The sequence below is a fragment of the Eulemur rufifrons genome, chromosome 2, assembly GCF_041146395.1.
Source record: "Eulemur rufifrons isolate Redbay chromosome 2, OSU_ERuf_1, whole genome shotgun sequence".
Taxonomy (NCBI): Eukaryota; Metazoa; Chordata; class Mammalia; order Primates; family Lemuridae; genus Eulemur; species Eulemur rufifrons.
This window is the reverse complement of record NC_090984.1, coordinates 60136840-60159475: the sequence shown is the minus strand read 5'-3', so window position 1 is coordinate 60159475 and position 22636 is coordinate 60136840. Positions and strand designations below refer to the sequence as shown.

General features: G+C 46.2%; 1 protein-coding gene across 2 annotated transcripts in view; it reads left to right on the top strand.

The window, feature by feature from the left end:
* Nucleotides 1–22636, top strand: part of SLC7A7 (solute carrier family 7 member 7) — a 34204-nt gene that overhangs the window by 5769 nt on the left and 5799 nt on the right. For both annotated transcript variants that reach the window (XM_069463235.1, XM_069463241.1), the window contains exons 3-4: nt 1090–1633; nt 22464–22589. In XM_069463235.1, coding sequence (XP_069319336.1) covers nt 1135–1633; nt 22464–22589 — 625 coding nt within the window. In that variant the 5' untranslated portion in view covers nt 1090–1134. The remainder of the gene's footprint in view (nt 1–1089; nt 1634–22463; nt 22590–22636) is intronic.

Sequence of the window (22636 nt, the reverse complement as noted above, 5' to 3'; positions counted from 1 at the left end):
TTTTTGGGTGCTGCAGCTATGCTGATGTGAAGGATTTGATGGCAGGAGGCCTGGAATATTAGAGATTGGGAAAGATGTCTGGGCAAGGCAAGGCAGCAGGAAAGAAGAGAATAGCCTGCCTTCTTTCAGGGTAGGATGGGGCTGCTTGGGCTTTGCCAGGGCTGAAGACTCCAGCAGCGGGTTAAGGGATACTGCCTGAGTAGGGGTTAGTTGTGGGTTTCCAGCAGATCTCTGCCAGGGTAGAGTCAGTGGGGAAAAGAGCAGCACCAGGAGCAGATCTCACAGATTGGCTGCTTGGAAGGTGGGTTCCTAATGTTGCATCTCAGCACAGGTGACAGCTGAAATTGAAATTAGAGGGAAGACAGACCTTTTTGGGTAAGGCTGACAACTCAGGCTCAAACCACTATGGTTATCCCTGGGAGCAGCCAAGCTGCCCCCATGCCGGTATCATAGCAGGCCCAGATAGAACCAGCATTTAGTTTTCCATTTAGTAAGCCAGGTGGGCCGCATAATCCTAATGATGAGAGACAGATGCTTTCTCTCTGGGGAGAGTATCTTCCCTTAAAAATTCAGGTTAGGGGCCGGGCGCGGTGGCTCAGGCCTGTAATCCTAGCACTCTGGGAGGCCGAGGGGTGGATCCCTCGATGTCAGGAGTTTGAGACCAGCCTGAGCAAGAGCGAGACCCCGTCTCTACTAAAAAGAGAAAGAAATTATCTGGCCAACTAAAAATATATATAGAAAAAATTAGCCGGGCATGGTGGCGCATGCCTGTAGTCCCAGCTACTCGGGAGGCTGAGGCAGTAGGATTGCTTGAGCCCAGGAGTTTGAGGTTGCTGTGAGCTAGGCTGACGCCATGGCACTCTAGCCCGGGCAACAGAGTGAGACTCTGTCTCAAAAAAAAAAAAAAAAAATTCAGATTGGGGTTGTTTTGATGAGCCAGCTGGAGAAGAGGTCATTTGGAGGTGGGAAGCAAGAGAGAGGTCTCTGAAGTGGTGGGTGGACTGTCCATGTTGGTCCCGTGGCTGGTGGGTAGAGGTTCTATGTAATTGCAAACCATCCAAAATATATCATCATCTTTCTTCTTTAAAGGGCAATGCCAGGAAGCTGGTGAAGGTTTTCCACTCCTTCCCCACCATGGCTGACAGCGTTAAGTATGAAGTAGCCTCCCAGCATGAGGCGGATGCCTCCCCTTTGGGTGATGGGGCCAGCCCAGGGTCTGAGCAGGTAAAGCTGAAGAAGGAGATCTCGCTGCTTAACGGTGTGTGCCTGATTGTGGGGAACATGATTGGCTCGGGCATCTTTGTCTCCCCCAAGGGCGTGCTCATGTACAGTGCCTCCTTTGGCCTCTCCCTGATCATCTGGTCTGTCGGGGGCCTCTTCTCTGTCTTTGGGGCCCTCTGTTATGCGGAACTGGGCACCACCATTAAGAAATCTGGGGCCAGCTATGCCTACATCCTGGAGGCCTTCGGGGGATTCCTTGCCTTCATCAGACTCTGGACCTCCCTGCTCATCATCGAGCCCACCAGCCAGGCCATCATTGCCATCACCTTTGCCAACTACATAGTTCAACCCTTCTTCCCGAGCTGCTTCGCCCCCTACGCTGCCATTCGCCTACTGGCTGCTGCCTGTATCTGTAAGTGGGGCTGGGGATGTGGCAGGAGATGGTGGGGTTGGGGCTGGCAGAGCTGGGGTGGGAGTCCAGCCAGGGGGGTAAGCAGGAGATGGAAAGGATTGCCTCTGACAACATAAATATATGTATATATACACACATACACATATATATTTATTTATTTAAATTAATGTGTGCTTTGTGTGAAAATTCAAACAGTACTAGGTGTAACAAAAAAGAAGAAAGCAACTCACCTTTCCCCCCCAACTTCCACCATTAGCAGTTTGCAAGATCTTCTTGATTTTTTTTCTTGCTCCTTCAAGAGGTGTAATTTTGTTCCTTTACAAAAATGAGATCATACTGTTCTACATATAATTCTACAGTGTCCTTTCCTCCCAGTATTTCAGTGGCGTTCTATTCTGCTTACACATCTACTTTTTTTTAATGCTTCATGTGAGTCTATGTTGATTTTAAGGATGCATTGTAGTTTATTTAACCAGTCTTCTGTTATTGGTCACGTACATTGGTCCCAATTTTTCAGTCTTATGATAATGCTTCAGTGCATATCTTTTTGTTCTTGTGTGAATATTTCTGTGGGCTAGATTCTTAAAACTGTTATTTTAATCCACCTGGATTTATTTATTTATTTATTTATTTTTTGGAGACAGAGTCTCGCTCTTTTGCCCTGGCTAGAGTGCTGTGGCGTCAAGGTCACAGCAACCTCAAACTCTTGGGCTTAAGCAATCCTTCTGCCTCAGCCTCCCGAGTAGCTGGGACTACAGGCATGCGGCACCATGCCCGGCTAATTTTTTTCTATATATATAATTTTAGCTGTCAAGATCATTTCTTTTTATTTTTTGTAGAGACGGGGGTCTCGCTCTTGCTCAGGCTGATCTCGAACTCCTGACCTCGAGCGATCCTCCCGCCTCGGCCTCCCAGAGTGCTAGGATTACAGGCGTGAGACACCGCGCCCGGCCCACCTTGACTTTTTAATCCATCTCATAAATAAAATATTATTTAAATCTTTACATTCAGCAAAGCCACATGCAGGTGCTGAGAGGATGATCCTCTGTAGCCCCATCCCTCAGGTGCCTCTGTTCTTGAAAAATGCCCTTCCAACCTGGGAGACCCTAGGACCTTGGAGCTGCCTTCCACCCCACAACCTTGGAGAAGCTTAGACAATCAGTTTAAGGGGCCTCTTGGGGTGCAGGAATTTTGCACCAGGTGCAGTTGCTGAGTAGATCACCCCTCTCCAATCAGCTGATGTCCTTTTCTTTTTCAGTTTCTCCACTGCCCCATTTGCTCCTCAGCTTCCTCTCCAGGCCCCCTGATTTTACTCTTTTGCAGAGAACTGGCTGTCTTCTGTGGGGTTCTCCTGTGTTTTGTGTGTCCATGTGTCTGGCTTAGACTCTGCATATGGGCTGTTTGTCATGCACGGCAACAGTTGGGGAGGGGTGCAAGGCACTGCCTTGTGTTGCAAGAAGTGGGTTTGCCCTGAGGTCTTCAATGTGATCTGTAATTTCTATCACTTGCAGATGATCTGATAGGTTGTTTACTGGTGAAACAACCTATTTAGGATCTATTGGTCTTGGGGCCCTTTAAAATGTGGGTGTATAGTTACATATGTTGTGTAGAGAAAGATCATTCCATCTAAGTAATATTTCCAATGTGGCTGCATTCATTTAAGCACCAGATTCTATTAATTTGCCATCTTTGCTGAAACCTCTTTAAAACCAATGATGTGTTTGCTTGCTTTCATAATTTGACATTTCTTTTGGTGACTTAGAGTCACCATTGCACATCTCTATTCTTGCGTGACTATGAGGTCTTCCCAGGCCACTGGGGTAGGGAAGAATGTTTGCTTCCTCAGTGGCATCAGACTGCTGGTCTGATTTCCGTTCTTCAGGTTTTATTCTTTTATAGATTCTATCTGTGTCATCTCTGACAGCTGCTGTTCTTTGATTCTGGCATGTGCCTACTTCTACCAGTCACCCCTTTAAAATTTTCTGCTTCTAATTTGGGAATGGAGATGTACATGCTGAAACCCTTGTACTCCCATGCACACAATTCACGTGCATGTACACCCTTGTGAGAATATATGAAAAGTAGCCACGGTTATGATTAGTCTGCAGGGCTCCCCAGTGAGTAAAAGGCACAGAGTTTTGTGCTTGGGCGTGTGGCATACATTTGGGACAGCTCTGGTAGAGTGAAAAGTGCACCAGACTTTGGTGGAGGTCGGGCTCAATAGCTGGGTGACCTTAGCCAAGGTGCAGTGACTGTTTGCTTCCACACTGCTGTGAGAATGGAATGAGATTCAGTGAACACCATAAATCACTGCCCAAGTGTAAGGTATTGGTTATTATTATCATTATTATGTTTAAAGTTACTATCTCTCTTGGCTGCTTCTTGGCTTTCCCATGAGCAGTTGCGTTAGATAAATATTACTGCACAGGTAGTATCTGGACTTTGTCCTGTCTTTAATAACTTCAGACACAGGGATCTGAAGAAGGTTTGGAAGGACAACAGAGATTGTTAAGAGTTTAGTGACATATGATGCATGGGTTTATTCCTTTAGCCACTGTTTAATAAGCCCCTAACACAAGCCAGTTGCTGAGACATAGGAGGGCACTCTGGTTAGTCTAAGTGAGGACTTGGGCTATATCTTCAGATTTAGCAAGAGAAGGGCTTCAATGTAGAGCTTTCATTCATTCCCTCCCTCATAAAACACTTATTTAGAGCATGCTATGTATTCGATACTTTATTTAGTGCTGGGAAACAAAGAAGAATAATGTGTGGTTCTTGTGGTCCAAGAACTAATAATCCAGGGGGGAGACAGACATGTTAATAAGTAATTGGCATTGCAGTGTAATTAGTGCAGCGATAGAGGCACCATAACAGCAAATGGAACTTTATTTTTGTAGGAAGCTTAGGAAGACTTCATGGAGAACATAGTGTCTGAGCTGAATTTTAGAAGGGCATGTAGCTGTCTCCTAGGATCTTTCTCACAGAGCAAACTGCATGTGCAAAGGTTTGGAGGTGCAAAAGGGCCTAGAATGTTCAGAGAATTCCAGGTTGTTGGCATGGCGGAATGTGGGGTGGGAGAGGGGCTGCAAGGAGACAGCCCAGGGCAAGGTGGGTGCCTAAACAGGTTGGGCTTTATCTTCAAGGTAGGGGAAGCTACGGATTTTAAGCAGGGGCATGGGAGCTGGTGAAATGATCAGATTTGGTTAGAAGGATAACTCTGGTGGCCATGTGGAGTGTGTTTTTGGAAAGAGCAAGAGATAGAAGGTGGAGGGGTGGAAGGTAGGGAGACTGGTTTAGGGAGTTGAAACCTGAGTCCATGTGAAGGGTGGTGAAGATCTGCACTGTAGAGTGGCCTTGGGAACAGAAATGAGGGGATGGATAAAGAATAGTTACAAGGTGGAAGTTCTAGGACTTTTAGATGTGGGGGATGTGGGAGCTCTCAGAGATGAAGCCAGGGGTTTGAGCTTGGACAGGTGGGGGTGCTGGGGCTGCCATCTGAAATAGGGAAGGTGGGCTGAGTGTGAGGCAGAGAAGGCATCTGGGGCTTCTGCTGGGCTGCTCATGTGGGTCATCCTTGGGTCATCATGACCCAGACTTGGGCCATTTTCCCAACAGTTGAGTCACACTTACCTATAAAAGATGCTGATGTGTGAATGAAAATAGTATCCATTCATTAGTATCCAATGGTGAGCATGCGTGTGTAATTTCTTTTTTATTTTATTTATTTATTTATTTATTTTTGAGACAGAGTCTCACTTTGTTGCCCAGGCTGGAGTGAGTGCCATGGCGTCAGCCTAGCTCACAGCAACCTCAAACTCCTAGGCTTGTGTGTAATTTCTAATGACCAGAATGCCTGTGTTCACTATAAAGGCATCCCCTTCCTGTTCAATAGTTACTGGAAAACCCATCTAGTAATCCAGAAGTTGCTTGCAGGGCATGGAATCAGAACAAAAGAAGAAAGTTTTGAGACAAATTTTCTGCATGTGGTAGGCTCTATAAAACACGGAGCTGAAAGGTGGGGTGTGGTGGAGGAGCCAGGCAAGTGGAGTGGATTAGACACAGTGTGGATGGCAAGTGCTAGGAGGGGTGGAGCACGGCTCACCCAGGGATCACATCTGCATCAACACTGCAGGATGAAAGGAGTTGAGCGGGGGTGAAGCACCCAAATCTCAACCCTGGCCTACAAGGCCACACTCCACTATCTTCTCTGATCATCTTGGACCTCTTGCCCTCACTCTCTTTGCTCTAGCTGCGCTGGCCTTCTTGCCTTTCCCACATTTGCCTGGCATGTTCCTGACCCACGGATTTTGTACTGTTCCTTCTGCCAGGAAGGCTCTTTCCCAGGTGCTGTGGAGCTTGTTCCCTCATTCCATTGACCTCTTTGTACAAATAGTACCTTACCAGAGTCCCGTCCTATCTACAATGGTCACTCTCAATCTCCTATCCTGTTTTGTTTTTCTTTATAGCACTTTTCCCCACCTGATCCTAGTAATTATTTCTTATCTGTCTTTCCCTCTAGAATGTAGATACCGTGAGAGTAAGGGCTGTGTTCTACTCACTGCTGAATCTCCAGCACCTAGAACAGTGTCTGGTATCTGCTAGGTGCTCAGTAAATATCTGTTGAATGAAGAAGGGGGCAAGGCATTCCAGACACAGGGAAAGGCAATGTAAAGGCACAAGGTGAACAGATGTACAGGTGTGAGTGTGCTTGGGGGATTGTGGAATATGAGGGGCAAAGGGAGGCAAGGGGCGCTAGAGCACAGCCATACCTTCCTAGGGGGTTAGATTTTATCCTAAAGCAGATGAGGAGCCATTGGAAGGATTTTAAACAGGGGAGTGATGTAGCTGGGGTGGAGTGTAGGAGGCAAGGCTGGAGGCAGAGATACCATTCGGAAGCTCTTGTAGTAATCAGGCAGGAAGTGACAAAAGCCTGAACTAGGGCAGTGGCAATTGCAGTGGACAGGAAAGGATAGATCTGAGAGCAATTTAGAAAGTATAATCAGTACGACCAGTGAGACCTATTGGGATATCAGGTGTCAGCCTGTAAATTCTGTGCCAGCAAGGGCTGTGCCTGTTTTGTACACTGCAATATCCCCAGCAAAGAAACAGAGAGGAGCTTGACAACATTCTTTGAATGAAGAGATGAGGTTTCTGGTTTGGGCAACTGGTAGGTAGTGGCATTATTTACAGGGAAGGGGAGGAAGGGGTCATGTTGAATTTGGGATTTATTTGTAGGATGGGAGGTGGACGTGCCCATTTGGAACTTAGCAAAGAGATAGGGCTGGAGATTGAGCATTCAACAAATGTTCATGAAGCCCTTGCTGCATTCCCAGCACTGGTCATTGTCTTCATGGAGCTGTGTGTGTGTGCACGAGGTGCACGCGTGTGTGCATGAGTGTGTGTGTTTCTGCGAGTGCTTGGGTTGGGTGCATGCTGGGGATCAGGGTGGGCAACCCACTACAGGATTACAATGGATTGTGATGAGTGTTGTGATTTTGGGGGCACAGGGAGCCTCGGGTGGAGACCTGTCCTAGTCTAGGAGCTTAGAATCCCTCGCTTTGGAAGTTTAAGCTGATGAAGAATTAAGAGTAGGAGAGGAATGTTTCAGGCAGGTGAAAGCTTTGAGTCACTGAAAGGAGTTCAGGGTGAGTTAAGGTAGGAAATGTTGAGAGTTGGCCTGCAGAGGTAAGCAGGGAAATATCATAGGTTGTTCAGGAAATAGGTTGTTCAGGGTTTTATAAATTGTGCTAGTTATTATCACTGTGTGACAAATCACTTAAAACTTAGTGACTTAAAACAATAGTCATTTTATTTTTTCCTGATTTCTGTGGCTCAGGAATTTGGGAAGGGCTTAGCGAGGCAGTTCTAGCTCAGGGTCTCACATGTGGTTGCAGTCAGATGGTGGCAAGAGCTGGAACAGGGGGCACTGAGGAAGATGGGGACCATCTGGACTTCTTTTTCTTTTCTAGTTGCATGAGGCCCTTACCATGTGGTCTTTCCATATGGACCACGTTGAGCTTTCTCACAGCATGGCAGCCTCGGGGCAGTTAGACTGTACTTGGCAGCTGAAAGCTTCCAGAACAAGTGTTCCAGCAACCAAAATGGAAGCTGCATTGCTTTTTATGACCTAGCCTCTGAAGTTACATGGTGTCAATTCTGCCATACTCTATAGATAGAACCATTCACAGAAGAACACCCTCAAGAGGAGGGGCATAGACCCTGCCTCTTGGTGTGTGGAGTGTTAAAGTCACATTGTAAGAAAGACATGTGGGATGGGAGACATTGTGGAGACATTTTTGGAAACTACAATCTTTGTTGCATGAACTGTGTTAAGGAGTTTGGTGGGCTTTCTACTAAGGCAATAGAAAACCTCTCAAGATTTTTAAGGCAAGAGAGTGATATTTGGGATTTAGATTTTAGAATCTGTGGTTTTTAGAAAATTACTCTGGCTTTACTATGCAGAACTGAAGCAGGGAGACCAATTAGGAAGCTGTTGCCATGATCCTGGTGAGAGATGATGGTGGCTTGAACTAGAGTCATGTTTTGGGAATGAGGAGGCTGGTTAAGTCTTGGGTACTGATTAGATATGGGTAGAGGTCATCGATGATATTAAGATGCCCAGGTCTCTGGCTTGGGTAAATGGGTGGATGGTGATGCCATTTACTGACTTGGGGAACACTGGAGGAGCAGTGGGTTTGAGAGAAATTGATGGAATCGGTTTTGGATATGTTGAATTTGATGTGCTTGCTGATGTCCAGTAGGTGGTGGGATATTCATATGTATCTGGCGTCATGCCAGTGGGGCTGGTAACATACCTTTGGAACTCATCATCATATAAATGGTTATTGAAACCATGGGAACAGATGAGATAACCTTGGGACAAGAAGTAGAAAGGGAGGACAAAAGGGCTTAGAACAGCATTCTGAGGAACACCAACATTTGAAGGATAGGTATTCTGCAAAAAGATGGAGAGGAGTATCTAGAGAGATAGGAGGAGAACTGGGAGATGGTGGGCAGAAGAGAACTATTTGAGAAGGATTGAATGGCCAACAGTGTCCAGTCTGCTGAGAGGTCAAGCTAGATAAGGATTGAGTATTTACTGACATGGAGGTCACTGGTGACTTTCCATGTGGGCTTTCTCCTAAGGCAGTGAAATTTTAGGGGAGTGAGGATGGAATTGGATTTCAGAGATATTTATTCACCCAGCAAAATGTATTCAGTGTCCATTATGTGCCTAGTTCTGGGTAAGTCCGGGGGTCCAAGGATGACTATTATCCAGTCTCTGTCCTCACACAGCTCACATGCATGGGAGAAACAGATGTGTGAACCATTCTAATGTGGTGTGGTGAGTGTAGGGTGGTGGGAACACAGAGGAAGTGCAGCATGCCCAGGGGTGGTGGGTTTACCCTCAAAAGTATCCTTTCTGGGAGAATTGTTAAGATAAGGAATGAAATGTTATTTGCAATTGGCAATAAGAGGTCAAGTGAAACTTTGGCAGGGTGGAGGAGGAGGGGGTTGTAGAGTCTCAGACTGTGTTGTAGAGACAAGGGAAGGGGAGGGAATGTAGATATGCTTTCTAGAGGATTGACTGTTCGAGCAAGGAGGGTGGTTGTTAGAGGGAGGGGCCAAGGTTCAGGGAAGATTTTAAGGGAAAGACTTAAGCCTGCCTTAAGTTGGTTTCGGATATGTTTCTGGAAGAGTTGGATGAAATTACCCTACCCTACAATAAGGCCTTCTCAGTGGTTGGAAGGGTTGGGATCCCTGAGTCAGACTTCTTTTCCTTGAACAGTGCAGGGGATACCCTCATCCCTTTGGGAGGCAGTAGTGCATTGTATGGTTAAGAGCATGGAATCAGGCAGCACTGGGTTCAATCCTAGGTCAAGTTTGTTACCCCCAGTTTCCTTTTCTATAGAATGGAGTCCCTATCTCACAGAGGTGTGATCTATATTTGTACTACATTTTCATATTTTTCTATTTAAACTGTGACAGTTTCAAGAGAGCAAACACAGAGTTTCTGCTCCTGTCAGTGGCTTACTGTCCCTTGGCAGGCGAAGTCTTCCTTTGGAGCTATTAAACTACCGCCCTAGCTAGTCTGGCATTGCTGATAGACCTTGAACAATCATTTACTGATTATTGTTTAGGTAAGTTTTTTGTATGGATGGGTAATTTCATTCATTACTGATTTCCTTGGCAGGGTAATCACATGTTGTCCTCTCTGCCAGGAATGCTGCCTCCCCTCCCCCGCCCCCAGCACCATCCTCCATACCTCAGCCCAGGTAACCGTGGTCCTGGAGCCTGCCTGCCTGCACCCCCTTACTTCCTGAGACTGGACAGATTGCCTCTCAGTGACAATCACAGCACTGGATTCTTGTAATTGGCCACGTCTATTTTTCGATGAAGGCTGGGGACTGGACTGGATCTTAATCTCAGAGCCTGCATAGGGCCTGGCACTCAACCTATGCTTAGTAAATGAATGAATGAGTGAGTGAATGAGTTCTGAGTTTTGAAGGAACCTTGCTGTCCTGTCCAGGGTACTAGAAATGGTTGCTTTTCTCAACCAGAGAAGTATGCAGATGGCTCTCCTGAAGCTGGTTATTCTGGCTTCTCAGAGCTCTTTGTGGATTGCCCCAGTGCTCTGTAAGCCAGAGTCTCTCCATTACCTTAGGGGGAGATAATCCCACTCCCAGTCCCATGCTCCTGCGGACGATTAGGGAGGTGTGTGGTCTGACGGAATGGACATAGGCTTTGGAGCTGGCCACTGGCTGAGTGACCTCAGTTTTCTCAATTGTAAGATAAAGATAATAAAACCTACTCTCTTTCAGATTAAGTTAGAAGATATATGTAAGTATGTGAGTGACCTGGCACACAATAGTCAGCCAAAAATAGTATCTACTACTGCAAATTATATCCATAACCATGTGTATCTTATTAATTTCTACAAATTTTGCTTTCTATATTCTGTCTTTGGATGACTTAAAAGCAGTTTTCATTTTACAATAGGTCAGAGATCAGAAAGGAGGGCTGAGACTTTTCTTCCTGTTTTGCATGAGAGGTTGAATTTTCTCTTGGCAGAGTCAGGGACAGGTGTCCAGAATCCAGCCCCACCCTACTGTCCTTTCCTCAGAGCCAGGGTGTTTTGGCCCATTGTTAGCATGCTTGGACATTTTTGTTCTTGCCTTGCCAACACTTGCCCACGCTGTGACTTAGTTGTGTTGTTTTGTTTTGTTTAACCTCCTGTGTCTTTAGTCTGTCACCTGTACCAGTCAGGCAGCAGCACCTGGCTGTTCAGGGACCTTGTGAACAGGGAACTGTTCTTTAGGGATCAGGCAAAGATTGTGTGTCCTCACACTTGGCCCTAGTGAACTGCACGTAGTAGGCTCTTCCATAAATGTGGGCAGGATGAATGAGCAGAAGATGTGTTTCTGGGTTCAACTTGGTTGAGAAGGGTGTTTTGTGCTTTTGGCTGGCAGGATTGGGGATGCTGAGGGCTTCCATGGGAATCGGGCAGGCAGGTGGGCAGACAGCTGACCCCGAGTCTGCTGGAGCCAGTGTCTCCTGTGAAGGACTTCGGGTCTCTGTGCATCTGACTGAGAGCTTTGGCCATGAGTCCTTGTACAGCTTCTCCTAGTACCAGATTGACTGACCTCATGTACTGTGGCTCATGAGGTGGCTGGGACCCCAACTGATTTTTGCCCTTTGAACCTTCTACTTGGAAGCTAGTTACCTCTCTCAGGTTTTTCCAAGAACCATCTGAAGTTGGAGGTGAGGATGCTTACCTTTCCTGGCCTGTATTCACCTCAACAAAAGGGCTAGAGCCAGAGCCTGGGGTTCTTTCTAGTGTGGGCTCAGTGTGAACTTTGGAACAAACGCTTCAGCAGCAGTGGGGTGGGGGGGCAGAGCTGGGTGCTGGTTTGATCCTCAAGGCTCTCTGGGGGCTCACTCTTGGTCTCTCTCTTTCTCTGTTCTCTTTCTCTCTCCTTCAGAAGAAGCTGCGGGGACAGCCTAGAGGAGATTGGGGAAGGAGCTAAGGGACAGTTGGTCCTTACCTTGGCTGTACATTGGAGTGACCCAGGGAGTTGAAAAAACAAATACTCATTACTCCCTCTCCCTGACTAAATAAATCTGAGCCACTAGGGAGAAGAATGGGAATTGGCTTGGAGAACGAGCATTGAGGAAGCAGGGAAATTGCTGCTGAGGAGAACTGATGTGGGTCTTATGTTGCTGGAGGCGAGAAGAGCAGTTCTCAATTGTCACCATGCTTCAGAATCACCTGGGGGACCTGGGGAGCTTCTTTTGAGACAGGGTCTCACTCTGTTGCCAGGCTGGAGTGCGGTGGCATCATCATAGCTCACTGCAGCCTCCAGCTCAAGGGCTCAAGGGATCCTCCCGTCTCAGTCCCGCAGTAGCTGGGAATACAGGCGTGCACTACCATGTCTGGCTAATTTAAAATTTTTTTTGTAGAGATGGGGGTCTTGCTCTTGCTCAGGCTGGTCTCAAACTCCTGACCTCAAGCAATCCTCCCACATCAGCCTCCCAAAGTGTTGGAATTACAGGTGTGAGCCACCGCATTCGGACTAGGGGAGCTTTAAGAACATGCTGATGCCTGGCTCCACCCCAGAATTTCTGGCCTCATGGGTCTGGGTGGGCCCTGAGCACTGTACTTTGCTAAAGCTCCTCAAGTGATGCCAGGGCGCAGCCAGGAGAGAGGAACCTGAGTTAATGGTTTAGGCTTGTTCTGACCACAGTTCTGTGGTGGTTATTTCTGGAGGCGATTACCTAAGCAGCGTGACCAAAGCAGGCAGATCATCGGACTCACCTGGGAGACTATCTCAGCCCTCCTGACTCAGAATGGGGGTGGGGCCCTGAAGCTATAGATTGACAGTTTCCTCAGGTGATTCTTATGCTCCCTCAGGCTTGGGGGCTGGTTCTAAGGACTTGCACTGACTCTGGCTGGGCAAACCAATAAGGATTCGATTGGCTTTGAGAAGGGAGCAGATGGGGTTCATACCAGAGCCTGCTGGTACAAACTGCCTCCTACCTCCCTCAGCATGGTCAGAGCCGCAGGGACTAAAGTGCTGACAGACTTCCAGGAAGGAGCGCAGGAGGGACGTGATCCAGTGACCCACAGGGCTGTGGGAGACAGCCTCTGGCTGTGTCTTCTTGCCAGGGGCCCTTAGCTGTGATGCCTGAGTAAGTGAAATGGTTCTGTGGCCTGAAAGGGTAAAAAACTTGAGGGCCATGTTCAGAGAGAAATAACAGCACCTAGAAAAGGTGGGAGAAATAATATATCAAGGAAGCCAGGAAGAAAAAGTGATTTTAAGGTGTAGAGAGTAATCCAAACCAGCATTAGGCAAAGCAAACAAGGATGCAGCAGAGAAAAGGAGAAAGAAGAAACTTGAAATCTCTGGGTTTAGGCAACAGATGTGAGGCTTTTCCAGAGAGCTTAAATCTGGACCTTCTGAGAAACAGCAGTGGAAGAGTGTTCTGGAAACATGAGGGTGTTGGCAGGCTTGAGCATACCAGTTAAGCAGCTTGGTTGCTGCCCTGAGCAGTGTCTCTGACTGCACAGAGACCCGGCCTAATGTGGAGACGTGCAGTTTTTCTGAGCAACATGTGACAAAGAGGAAGCGCTTGCTCATGCCATTATGCCTACGGACTACTCTCCTTCTGCTGACTGCTGTGGCATGAAGGATGTCACCAGTCACAAGATACCCGAGATGCGTCACTGGTGACGTGGAGTTTAAGTTAGCAAACTGAGTGGCAGGTGAAATTTTCATCTCTCTGTTAATTGAAGGTTGTGAATGTGAAATAAAAAAAGAACACAGGACAGAGTACCTGACTGTAAATTCTAAGACAGCAGAAAGATAGACTCCTGGCAAAGGGTAGAGCAGGGTTCACAGGGATTGGCAGAGACCTGTCTAATAAGGCTGTACACTGAAATTTTAAAGGAAAGGAGAAAATGCACAGGTACAAGTTTAAATCTGGGTATTTTAGAGGCTGTCAGGTATTACATAGCAAGAAGAATAAAGGTGGAGGGGCCGGGCACGGTGGCTCATGCCTGTAATCCTAGCACTCTGGGAGGCCGAGGCTGGCGGATTGTTTGAGCTCAGGAGTTCAAGACTAGCCTGAGCAAGAGTGAGACCTCGTCTCTACTAAAAATAGAAATAAATTATATGGGCAGCTAAAAATATATATAGAAAAATTAGCCGGGCATGGTGGCGCATGACTGTAGTCCCAGCTACTTGGGAGGCTGAGGCAGAAGGATCGCTTGAGCCCAGGAGTTTGAGGTTGCTGTGAGCTAGGCTGATGCCACGGCACTCTAGCCCGGGCAACAAAGTGAGACTCTGTCTCAAAAAAAAAGAAGTGGTACCTCTATAAATAAAAATGGTTTATTATGGAAAACTTCAAACATACAAAAGTAGAATGAATAATATGATGAACTCCTGGGGTTCAAGCACCAACATAAATAATTGTCAGCATTGTTTTATCTATACACCCAATCATCCCTCTCTCACTCTGTTAGATTATTTAAAGCATATCTAAGACCATACCATTTAATCTGTAAAGGCTTCAGTATGAATCTCGAGAGGATAAGGACTGATTGACTTTCCTTTTCTTTTGAGACAGGGTCTCACTTTGTTGCCCAGGCTGGAGTGCAGAGGTGCAATCATAGCTCAATGCAGCCTCAAACTGCTAGGCTCAAGTGATCCTTCTGCCTCAGTCTCCTGAGTAGCTGGGACTATAGGCATGTGCCACCATGTCTGGCTAATTTAAAAAAATTTTTTTTTTTGTAGAGCTAGGGTATTGCTGTGTTGCCCAGGCTGGTCTTAAACTCCTGGCCTCACAAGTGATCCTGTCTCGGCTTCCCAAAGTGCTGGGATCACAGGTGTGAGCCACTGTGCACAGCCTATTTTTTGATATAACCAGGGGAAATGTGGGATCCTTGTGAGGAAGTGACTATACTTGCTCAGAATTTGTACTCTCAGAAAAAGAAATGCTGGGTATATTCTCAGAGATGCACTCTAAATTTTAGGCAAAGAGATTACAAAAAAGTTCAGGAAAAAGAACTATAATCTCATAGCCAGGGAATTAAAAGGAAAAAAGACCAGGAACTTTTCAAAACTGAAATTCTCATAAAATAGCTGAAAATGATCTTATTTAAGAAGAAAAGGAGAATCATCCAAAGAAACCAATGGGATTGAGCAAACTGCTTTTTGATTAACTTAGATTCCTAGAAACAAGATATATGAGAGATATATGAGATGTAACCAAGACCAAAACAGGCATGGCCCAGAACTGCAAGAGGAGTGTCCTGAAGGCAAATTCCTAGCATGAACTAAGATCTGAAGAACTGACTGAGGACAATAAAAGGCTCTGAGAGGCATGCACAGATGACAACAGCAAGGGCAGGCTGGATGGTCTGGGGGCAGTGAGTTCTGTGCTAATAGGTGGTGGAGAGAAAGAAGGCCAAAAGCCCCACCCTCTTTCTAAACGTCTCTGTCTAGCAGGATTGCTAACCTAGAAAGGGTTCAATAAATGTCATTAGGCCAACCAAAAAGTGAGGCCAAGAGAGTTGAGACTAATTAAGCACGTCATTGCCTTAAATACTTTTAACTGTCCAACTGCAGACAAATGGAAAGAATTTGTGATAGTTGAGGACACAGAGTCACCGCTAGTCATCTGAGGAATCTTGGAGAGCAGGAAGGGTGTGTAAAGGAAGGTGTTGACTGAGATATAGTTTCCTATTGCTTTGGTAACAAGTTATCACCAATTGAGTGGCTTGAAACAACACAGATTTATCATTTTATAGTTCTGGAGGTCAGAAGTCTGAAATGGGTCTCACTGGGCTAACATCAAGGTATCAGCAGTGCTGGGTTCCTTTCTGGAGGCTCTAGGGGAGAATCCGTTTTCTTGTCTTTTCTAGCTTCTAGAGGCTCATGGCCCTTCCATCTTCAAAATCAGCTGTAGCTGGTAGAAGCTTTCCTATCCACTCTGACACCACCTCTTCTGCCTTCCTCTTCCATCTTTTGAGGACCCTTTTAATTACATTGTGTCCACCCAGATAATTCAGGATGATCTCCTTATTTTAAGGGCAGGTGATTAGCAACTTTAATTCCATGTACAACTTTAATTTTCCCTTATCATGCAATATACCATGGTTCACAGGTTCCAGAAATTAGGATGTGGACATCTTTAGGGGGCCATTATTCTATCTGCTATAAGTGAGAACCAACCTGGCTTTCCACAAAAGGTAGATTCTGAGCCACTCTGGACTGATAACTTTTTTTTTTTTTTTTGAGACAGAATCTCACTGTGTTTCCTGGGCTAAAGTGCCGTGGTGTCAGCCTAGCTCACAGCAACCTCAAACTCCTGGGCTTAAGCAATCCTTCTGCCTCAGCCTCCCGAGTAGCTGGGACTACAGGCATGCGCCACCATGCCCAGCTAATTTTTTCTATATATTTTTTTAGTTGTCCAGTTAATTTCTTTCTATTTTTAGTAGAGACAGGGGTCTCGCTCTTACTCAGGCTGGTCTCGAACTCCTGAGCTCAAGTGATTCTTCTGCCTCGGCCTCCCAGAGTGCTAGGATTACAGGCGTGAGCCATAACTTATAATTAAATAATTAAATTGGGCCGGGCGTGGTGGCTCACGCCTGTAATCCTAGCACTCTGGGAGGCCGAGGTGGGCGGATCGTTTGAGCTCAGGAGTTCGAGACCAGCCTGAGCAAGAGCGAGACCCCACCTCTACTAAAAATAGAAAGAAATTATATGGACAGCTAAAAATATATATAGAAAAAAAATTAGCCGGGCATGGTGGCGCATGCCTGTAGTCCCAGCTACTCGGGAGGCTGAGACAGGAGGATCGCTTGAGCTCAGGAGTTTGAGGTTGCTGTGAGCTAGGCTGACGCCACGGCACTCACTCTAGCCTGGGCAACAGAGTGAGACTCTGTCTCAAAAAAAAAAAAAAAAAAAAAAAAAAATTAAATTGATAATTCGGGAACGAGTTTCTTCTGTGCATATAAACAAACCCTCTTGGCGTAAGTGGTTCATTGGCATGGCATCTTTATGCTTGCAGCTAATCTCATTGTTTATAGGGTCACTTATGCACGCATCAATTTTATCTTAACTTTTTTATCAATTTTGTGAGTCTATGTTTACCCTTATGACCATGCCTCCAAGCTCCAGGTGAGCTTGCTGCAAAGAGAAAGGTGATTACAATGGAAATGAAAGTAGAAATAATTAAGCGTTTGGAGAAAGGCCAGACACCATCATTCGTTGGGAAAACATTAGGCAGCAGTCGCTTGACTATCAGAACAATTATAAAAGATAAAGTGAGAAGAATGGAACATGTGAAAGGCAGTGCTCCAATGAAAGCATCAGTTATTATTAAGCAGCATAGTGGACTAATTATTGAAACGGAAACATTATTACTGATTTGGTTAGAAGATCAAAATAAGCATAACATTCCTATTAGCCTAACGCTGATGCAACATTAGGTGAGTGTTAACCTTTAATATTCTTTTTTGAAGTTTTCCTATCTCCTGTCTAAACTTTTTTTTTTTTTTTTGAGACAGAGTCTTGCTCTGTTGCCCGGGCTAGAGTGCCATGGCATCAGCCTAGCTCACAGCAACCTCAAACTCTTGGGCTCAAGCAATCCTTCTACCTCAGCCTCCCGAGTAGCTGGGACTACAGGCATGCGCCACCATGCCTGGCTAATTTTTTCTATATATTTTTAGTTGTCCAGATAATTTCTTTCTATTTTTTAGTAGCGACAGGGGTCTCGCTTTTGCTCAGGCTGGTCTCGAACTCCTGACCTCAAGTGATTCTCCCTCCTTGGCCTCCCAGAGTGCTTGGATTACAGGCGTGAGCCACCGTGCCTGGCCTATCTAAACTTTTTGTATGAGTTTGTTTTTATGGTCTGTTTGAATTAAAGAGCACAATAGTTTCTGTAACTTATGATTATAGTATGGGGGGCATTATTATAGTATTACACTATATTATTACCATATATTCAATATGAGCCATTGTAGTAGTATTATTATTACTATATGTGTACTGTTCATCAGGGATATGAGTTACATACAAATCCTACCTGAAAATGTTCTCAGGAACATAACCTGAGAACATAACCTCTGGTCTGTAACCTGGGGACCGCCTGTAATTTCATTTGGATCATTTGATAGCATAGATTGTTGGAACAGAGTCATGTGTATGCAGATATGGGAGTGATTCTTGGCAAACTCTGATGATATTCTTGTTGGCAAAGTAGACAAAAGTGGACTAGATAAAAGTATAGTTTGGTGGATTTTTAGTTGTTTGAACGATGATGTGGAATAATGACAACATAGAGGAAGGTCTGTTATGATAGACTACAGGGCTTTGCAGATTCTAGTTAACATTTTTACAGCGACTTCAGTGAAGACCAGAAGGTATGCTAATCAAATTTGCAGGTTTCACAAAACTGAAGGGATTTGAACTAACTGATAAAATCAAGGGGGAAACCCCCACTTCTAATAGGAATGATGCATAAAAACTAACAAAGGAAAGTTACTAAGAATAAATATAAAGTCCTATCTCTGGAAAAAAAAATCACTTTTACAGGCCCAGAAAGGGGAGAGGAAAGAGCTTATCAGTTTGAGGTGGAAAAAAAAGGAGTTGTAGTTGACAGTGAGTTTGGGCTGAGACTCCACAGTCTGCAGCAATGTCTGGAGTTTTCCATGTGGAGTCTTTTGTTTCCAAGGAGACACTGACAAAGTGAAGTAAACGCAGAGGAGAGACCTGGGATGGTCAGTGGTCTGGAAACCATATTTGCTCCACAAAGGGTTGAAGAAACTGGGTTTTTAGCCTGAAGGAAGGGAGACTCAAGGGAGACAGGTTATTCATCTTTAATGCTAAGAAGGGCCATTGTGTAGAAGTGAGTTTAGCTTGATTCTTTGTGAGCCAGAGGAGAGATGTAGAACTACTGGGTAGAAGTTGCAGGGGAGAAGATTTTAGCTTAAGGAAGGAAGAGCTATAAATCTCTTTAAAAATGGAATGAGTTGCCTAATAATGTATTGAGGTTTTATAGTCCCTGGGAGTTTGAAGCAGAAAATGGATTAAATAGCAGCCTAAGCTTTGTGTATTTTTTTGTATGTATTTAAAGGTAAGGGTGCTTGGAGGACTGTGATTTAATGTTCTTTTTCAAGAACTGTTTGGTTTAGGCATCTAAACTAAACCGGGGCATCTGATCCAGAGTGGGCCTGCAAGCTTTGTTCTGTTCTGGATCAACCTGGTCCATGTTTTCTCGTTTTTAGTTCCAGAGCTGACGCTGGACCTTAGTGCCAGAACTAGCTTCCTACTCCAGGCGACCCTGTGTAGGCTGGGTTTCATGACCCATTCAGAATCATCTCTTTAAATGATTTTGAGAGTGACTTTACAGATTCTTCTTCCTTCTGGGGTCAAAGCAGGAATGGAATTACACCTGAGTCAAGGGTCAAAGGTGACTTCAGGCAGTGGCTCATGCCTGTAATGCTAGCACTTTGAGGGGCCAAGATGGGAGGATTGCTTGAGGTCAGGAGTTCGAGACCAGCCTGAGCAACAGTGAGACCCTGTCTCTACAAAAAATAGAAAAATTAGCCGGGCATGGTAGCATGCACCTGTAGTCCCAGCTACTCAGGAGGCTGAGGCAGGAAGATCACTTGAGCCCAGCGGTCTGAGGTTGCTGTGAGCCATGATGACACCACTGCACTGTATTGGGGGCAACAGAGTAAGTCTCTGTTGCCAAAAAAAAAAAAAAAAAAAAAGGGATTGCCTCTAGAGGTAAAAGGGTAGGTAGGGTGCCTCTGTCCTTTAGGCTAACTACCTGTGGCCTCCATATTATTTTAACCCCATGGTCCCCTCCTGTCCCTGACTCTGAAGCAGGTCAGGCTCCATTTCAAGAGCAGGCACTTGGCTGGGCTCTGAGGCCCTGGTCAGCTGTATCCGCTGGGGGTGGGGACAGAGAGCCCAGTCAGCACTGCTGCTTGCCATACATTTCCTGCTCCCATGGCCAAGAGGCCCTGGAGGAAGCTGGGCTGAGGGGGAGGTGAGGGCAGCTCTCTTTAGGCACTTCCCCTGCTGTCTGGTTTCTCTCAGTAGGATTCCCTTCCTCATTCAAGCTGAGCCACCAGTGCTCATAACAGAGAGCAGATCAGGGCAAGACAGTGGGTCAGTGGCTGAGGAATGAGGCTTAGGTGTGGGGGAGGCAGGATCCTGGTGGGTAAAAGGAGGGATACAAATGAATGGATACGGAAGTAGAGAAGCAGTGGGGATTAAAATATAAATTAGCCCCGTATTTTCATTTCAGAATTTGCTGTAGGAAAGGGTGAGGAATTGGCTGTTTATCCCTACTTTTCCCTGCCCACATCCCTGGTCAGGGCCGAGAAGAGAACCTCGTGGCACACACCTGCAGACTCTGACTCTGACCTAGAACTAGTCCTTTAGGCCTCTTCCCGGTTGGTGTTGTGACCCATAACCTGCAGGATTTGTGTTTGGGGATCCCATTCCCCTGAGAATGTGGCAGCATCAGTTGTGCCTGGTGTTTCTGATTGGAAACCTGGGTTGCGTTGTAGTTAAGAGCCAGCAGCAGAGCCCGAGGATAAGGGCAGAGGTTACGGGTGGGGATGAGGGGCGGGAGGGCTGTTGAATGGCTGGAGGCTGCAGACCTGTGGGGACTAAGGAAAGGATGCGTGACTGACTGGCTGAGGAGGATCAACAGATTTGAAAGATTTGTGGAAGGCCAGATACAGGCACTTTGGTCATTTTGTAGGGTGCTGCGCACTTGTGTCTTTAATTATTAACTTAGTACTGGGGTGGCCTGGAGCTATGGGCGCATTTTTGCCCAGCCCTGTGATAAGCTTTAGTTGTTTATTGTCTTGTTTATTAGGCAGAAAGGCAAGTGTTCACACAGGACAGGAATGCCCTTTCTCAGGAAGAGCAGAAAGGAATTTGGGCAGGGAGTAGAATGAGGGGTGGTGGTGGAAGGGAGAGTGAGAGCCAGAAGGTGGGACAGCTGTTCCAAGAGGCCAGCCCTTCCTGCTTCTCAGGGTGAAGTGGCCTCTGGGCCAGAATGTGATGAGGCCAGGACACAACAAAACAGGACTAAGGACACCAAAGGCCATGCCACTGGCAGACCTCACATGTGAAGCGGTTCCCAACTGTGTTGGTGGCTGAAGCAGAAAAGCCCCGTGCTGGGCCTGTCTCTCTGGGGTAAGGCAGGGTGACGCTGGCCTTGCCCTTGGAGCCCTTGGGAGAAGGGCTTTAAAGTTAAGCCCTCCTTATAGTGCTCCGGCTGTTGAGCTGGGAAGGAGGGAGCAGCGATGTGATTCACTGTGCCGCCAGTGGGGAAGGTGTGGATATGGCCGCCTGTGCGCTTAAGAGGTTAGTGGGGGATCTAAGGGACATTCTGCTGAGCGCCTGTATTGTTTTTTCCAACTTTTTTCCCCACCACATCCTGAGGCCACAACATGTGTGGGCTTCCCTTTTTGAATTTCTTCTTTTAAGGTAGTGGATTGTAACTTTTCGGGGAAGGGGTAATGGATTTCTCTGAGATTTTTGGGGGGGGGGGGTGGGTAACCAGGTCTCACTTTATTGCCTGGGCCAGAGTGCAGTGGCATCAGCCTAGCTCACTACAACCTCAAACTCCTGGGCTCAAGTGATCTTCCTGCCTCAGCCTCCCAAGTAGCTGGGACTATAGGCATGCGCCACCATGCCTGGCTAATTTTTTTATTTTTTGTAGAGATGGGGTCTTGCTATGTCACTCATGCTGGATTTCTTTGAGATTCTGATGAAAAAACTATGATGATTTTCTAAAAAAGGGCATGAACCCTTTTCTTAGAAAAATGCATATATGAGGCCAGGCATGGTGACTCATGCCTATAATCCCAGCACTTTGGAAGGCTTAGTTAGGAGGATCTCTTGAGGCCAGGAGTTTGATGCTGCAGTGGGCCATTGGGCCATTGCACTGCAGCCTGGGTGACAGAGTAAGATCCTTAGAGAGAGAGAGAGAGAGAGAGATGCATATATGTGCTCACACAAACACTTTGCAAAAGAATTTCAGGCCTAATGGAACTCTAGTTAAGAAATCTGGCTCTAAGGATGATCCATGAACTTAAGCTCATCCAGGTAAAAGGATTGCCCCTACCCCTGGGTAAAAGGACTTGAGGAATGTTTGTGGCTCTTCTATTAATACATCGTCCAGTCAGGAAAAATGTGTCCTCACCATTCTACAGGAACTGCTCTTAGCTACAAGAATCCTTCCAAGCACAAAAACAAGCAGCTGAGCTGCCAGGCAGCGGGCAGGAAGTCTAGCCCCCATTCTAATCCTTGGGCACACATCCTGACTCTCTGGCCCAGACATTGGATAAATCACAATAGGACTCATCAAGGTTAACAATAATGCCACAGAATCCGAGTGTTGTGTCCTGGAGCCCATGTGGAATGGGAAGGTAGGAGGGAGAGACTGTGACTTTTCAGAGGCAAGAGCTAGAACACACCACTAATCCTGCACAGCCACTAGTTGCTTCCCACTGCTGTGACTGGGAATTTGAGTGTACTTTTGTATGTAAGCAAATCCACAGTCACTTAGTTTTGTGTCTCCCAAATCAGGGGCCAGAGGTGGGGAGTGTGCTGGTGCTGTGTACACAGTGCTCAGCAAGTGCCTTTGAATGATGATGGGAAGGACATTCTGGGGCAGAGGTTTCCAGTGCAAGCAGGTCAGAGGGTCTGACTTTGGCCAAAGGGTCTATCTTGGTGACTGGTACTGGAAAAATTGCTTGGAGTCTAAGGGTCACCAATCAGTATTATTTTTCTTTCAGGTCTCTTGACCATCATTAACTGTGTTGGTGTCAAGTGGGGAACCACGGTACAAGATATTTTCACCTATGCTAAAGTATTGGCACTGATTGCGGTCATCATTGCAGGCATTGTTAGACTTGGCCAGGGTAAGAAATAATATTAATAGCAACTAACATGTATTAAGCATTTTCTT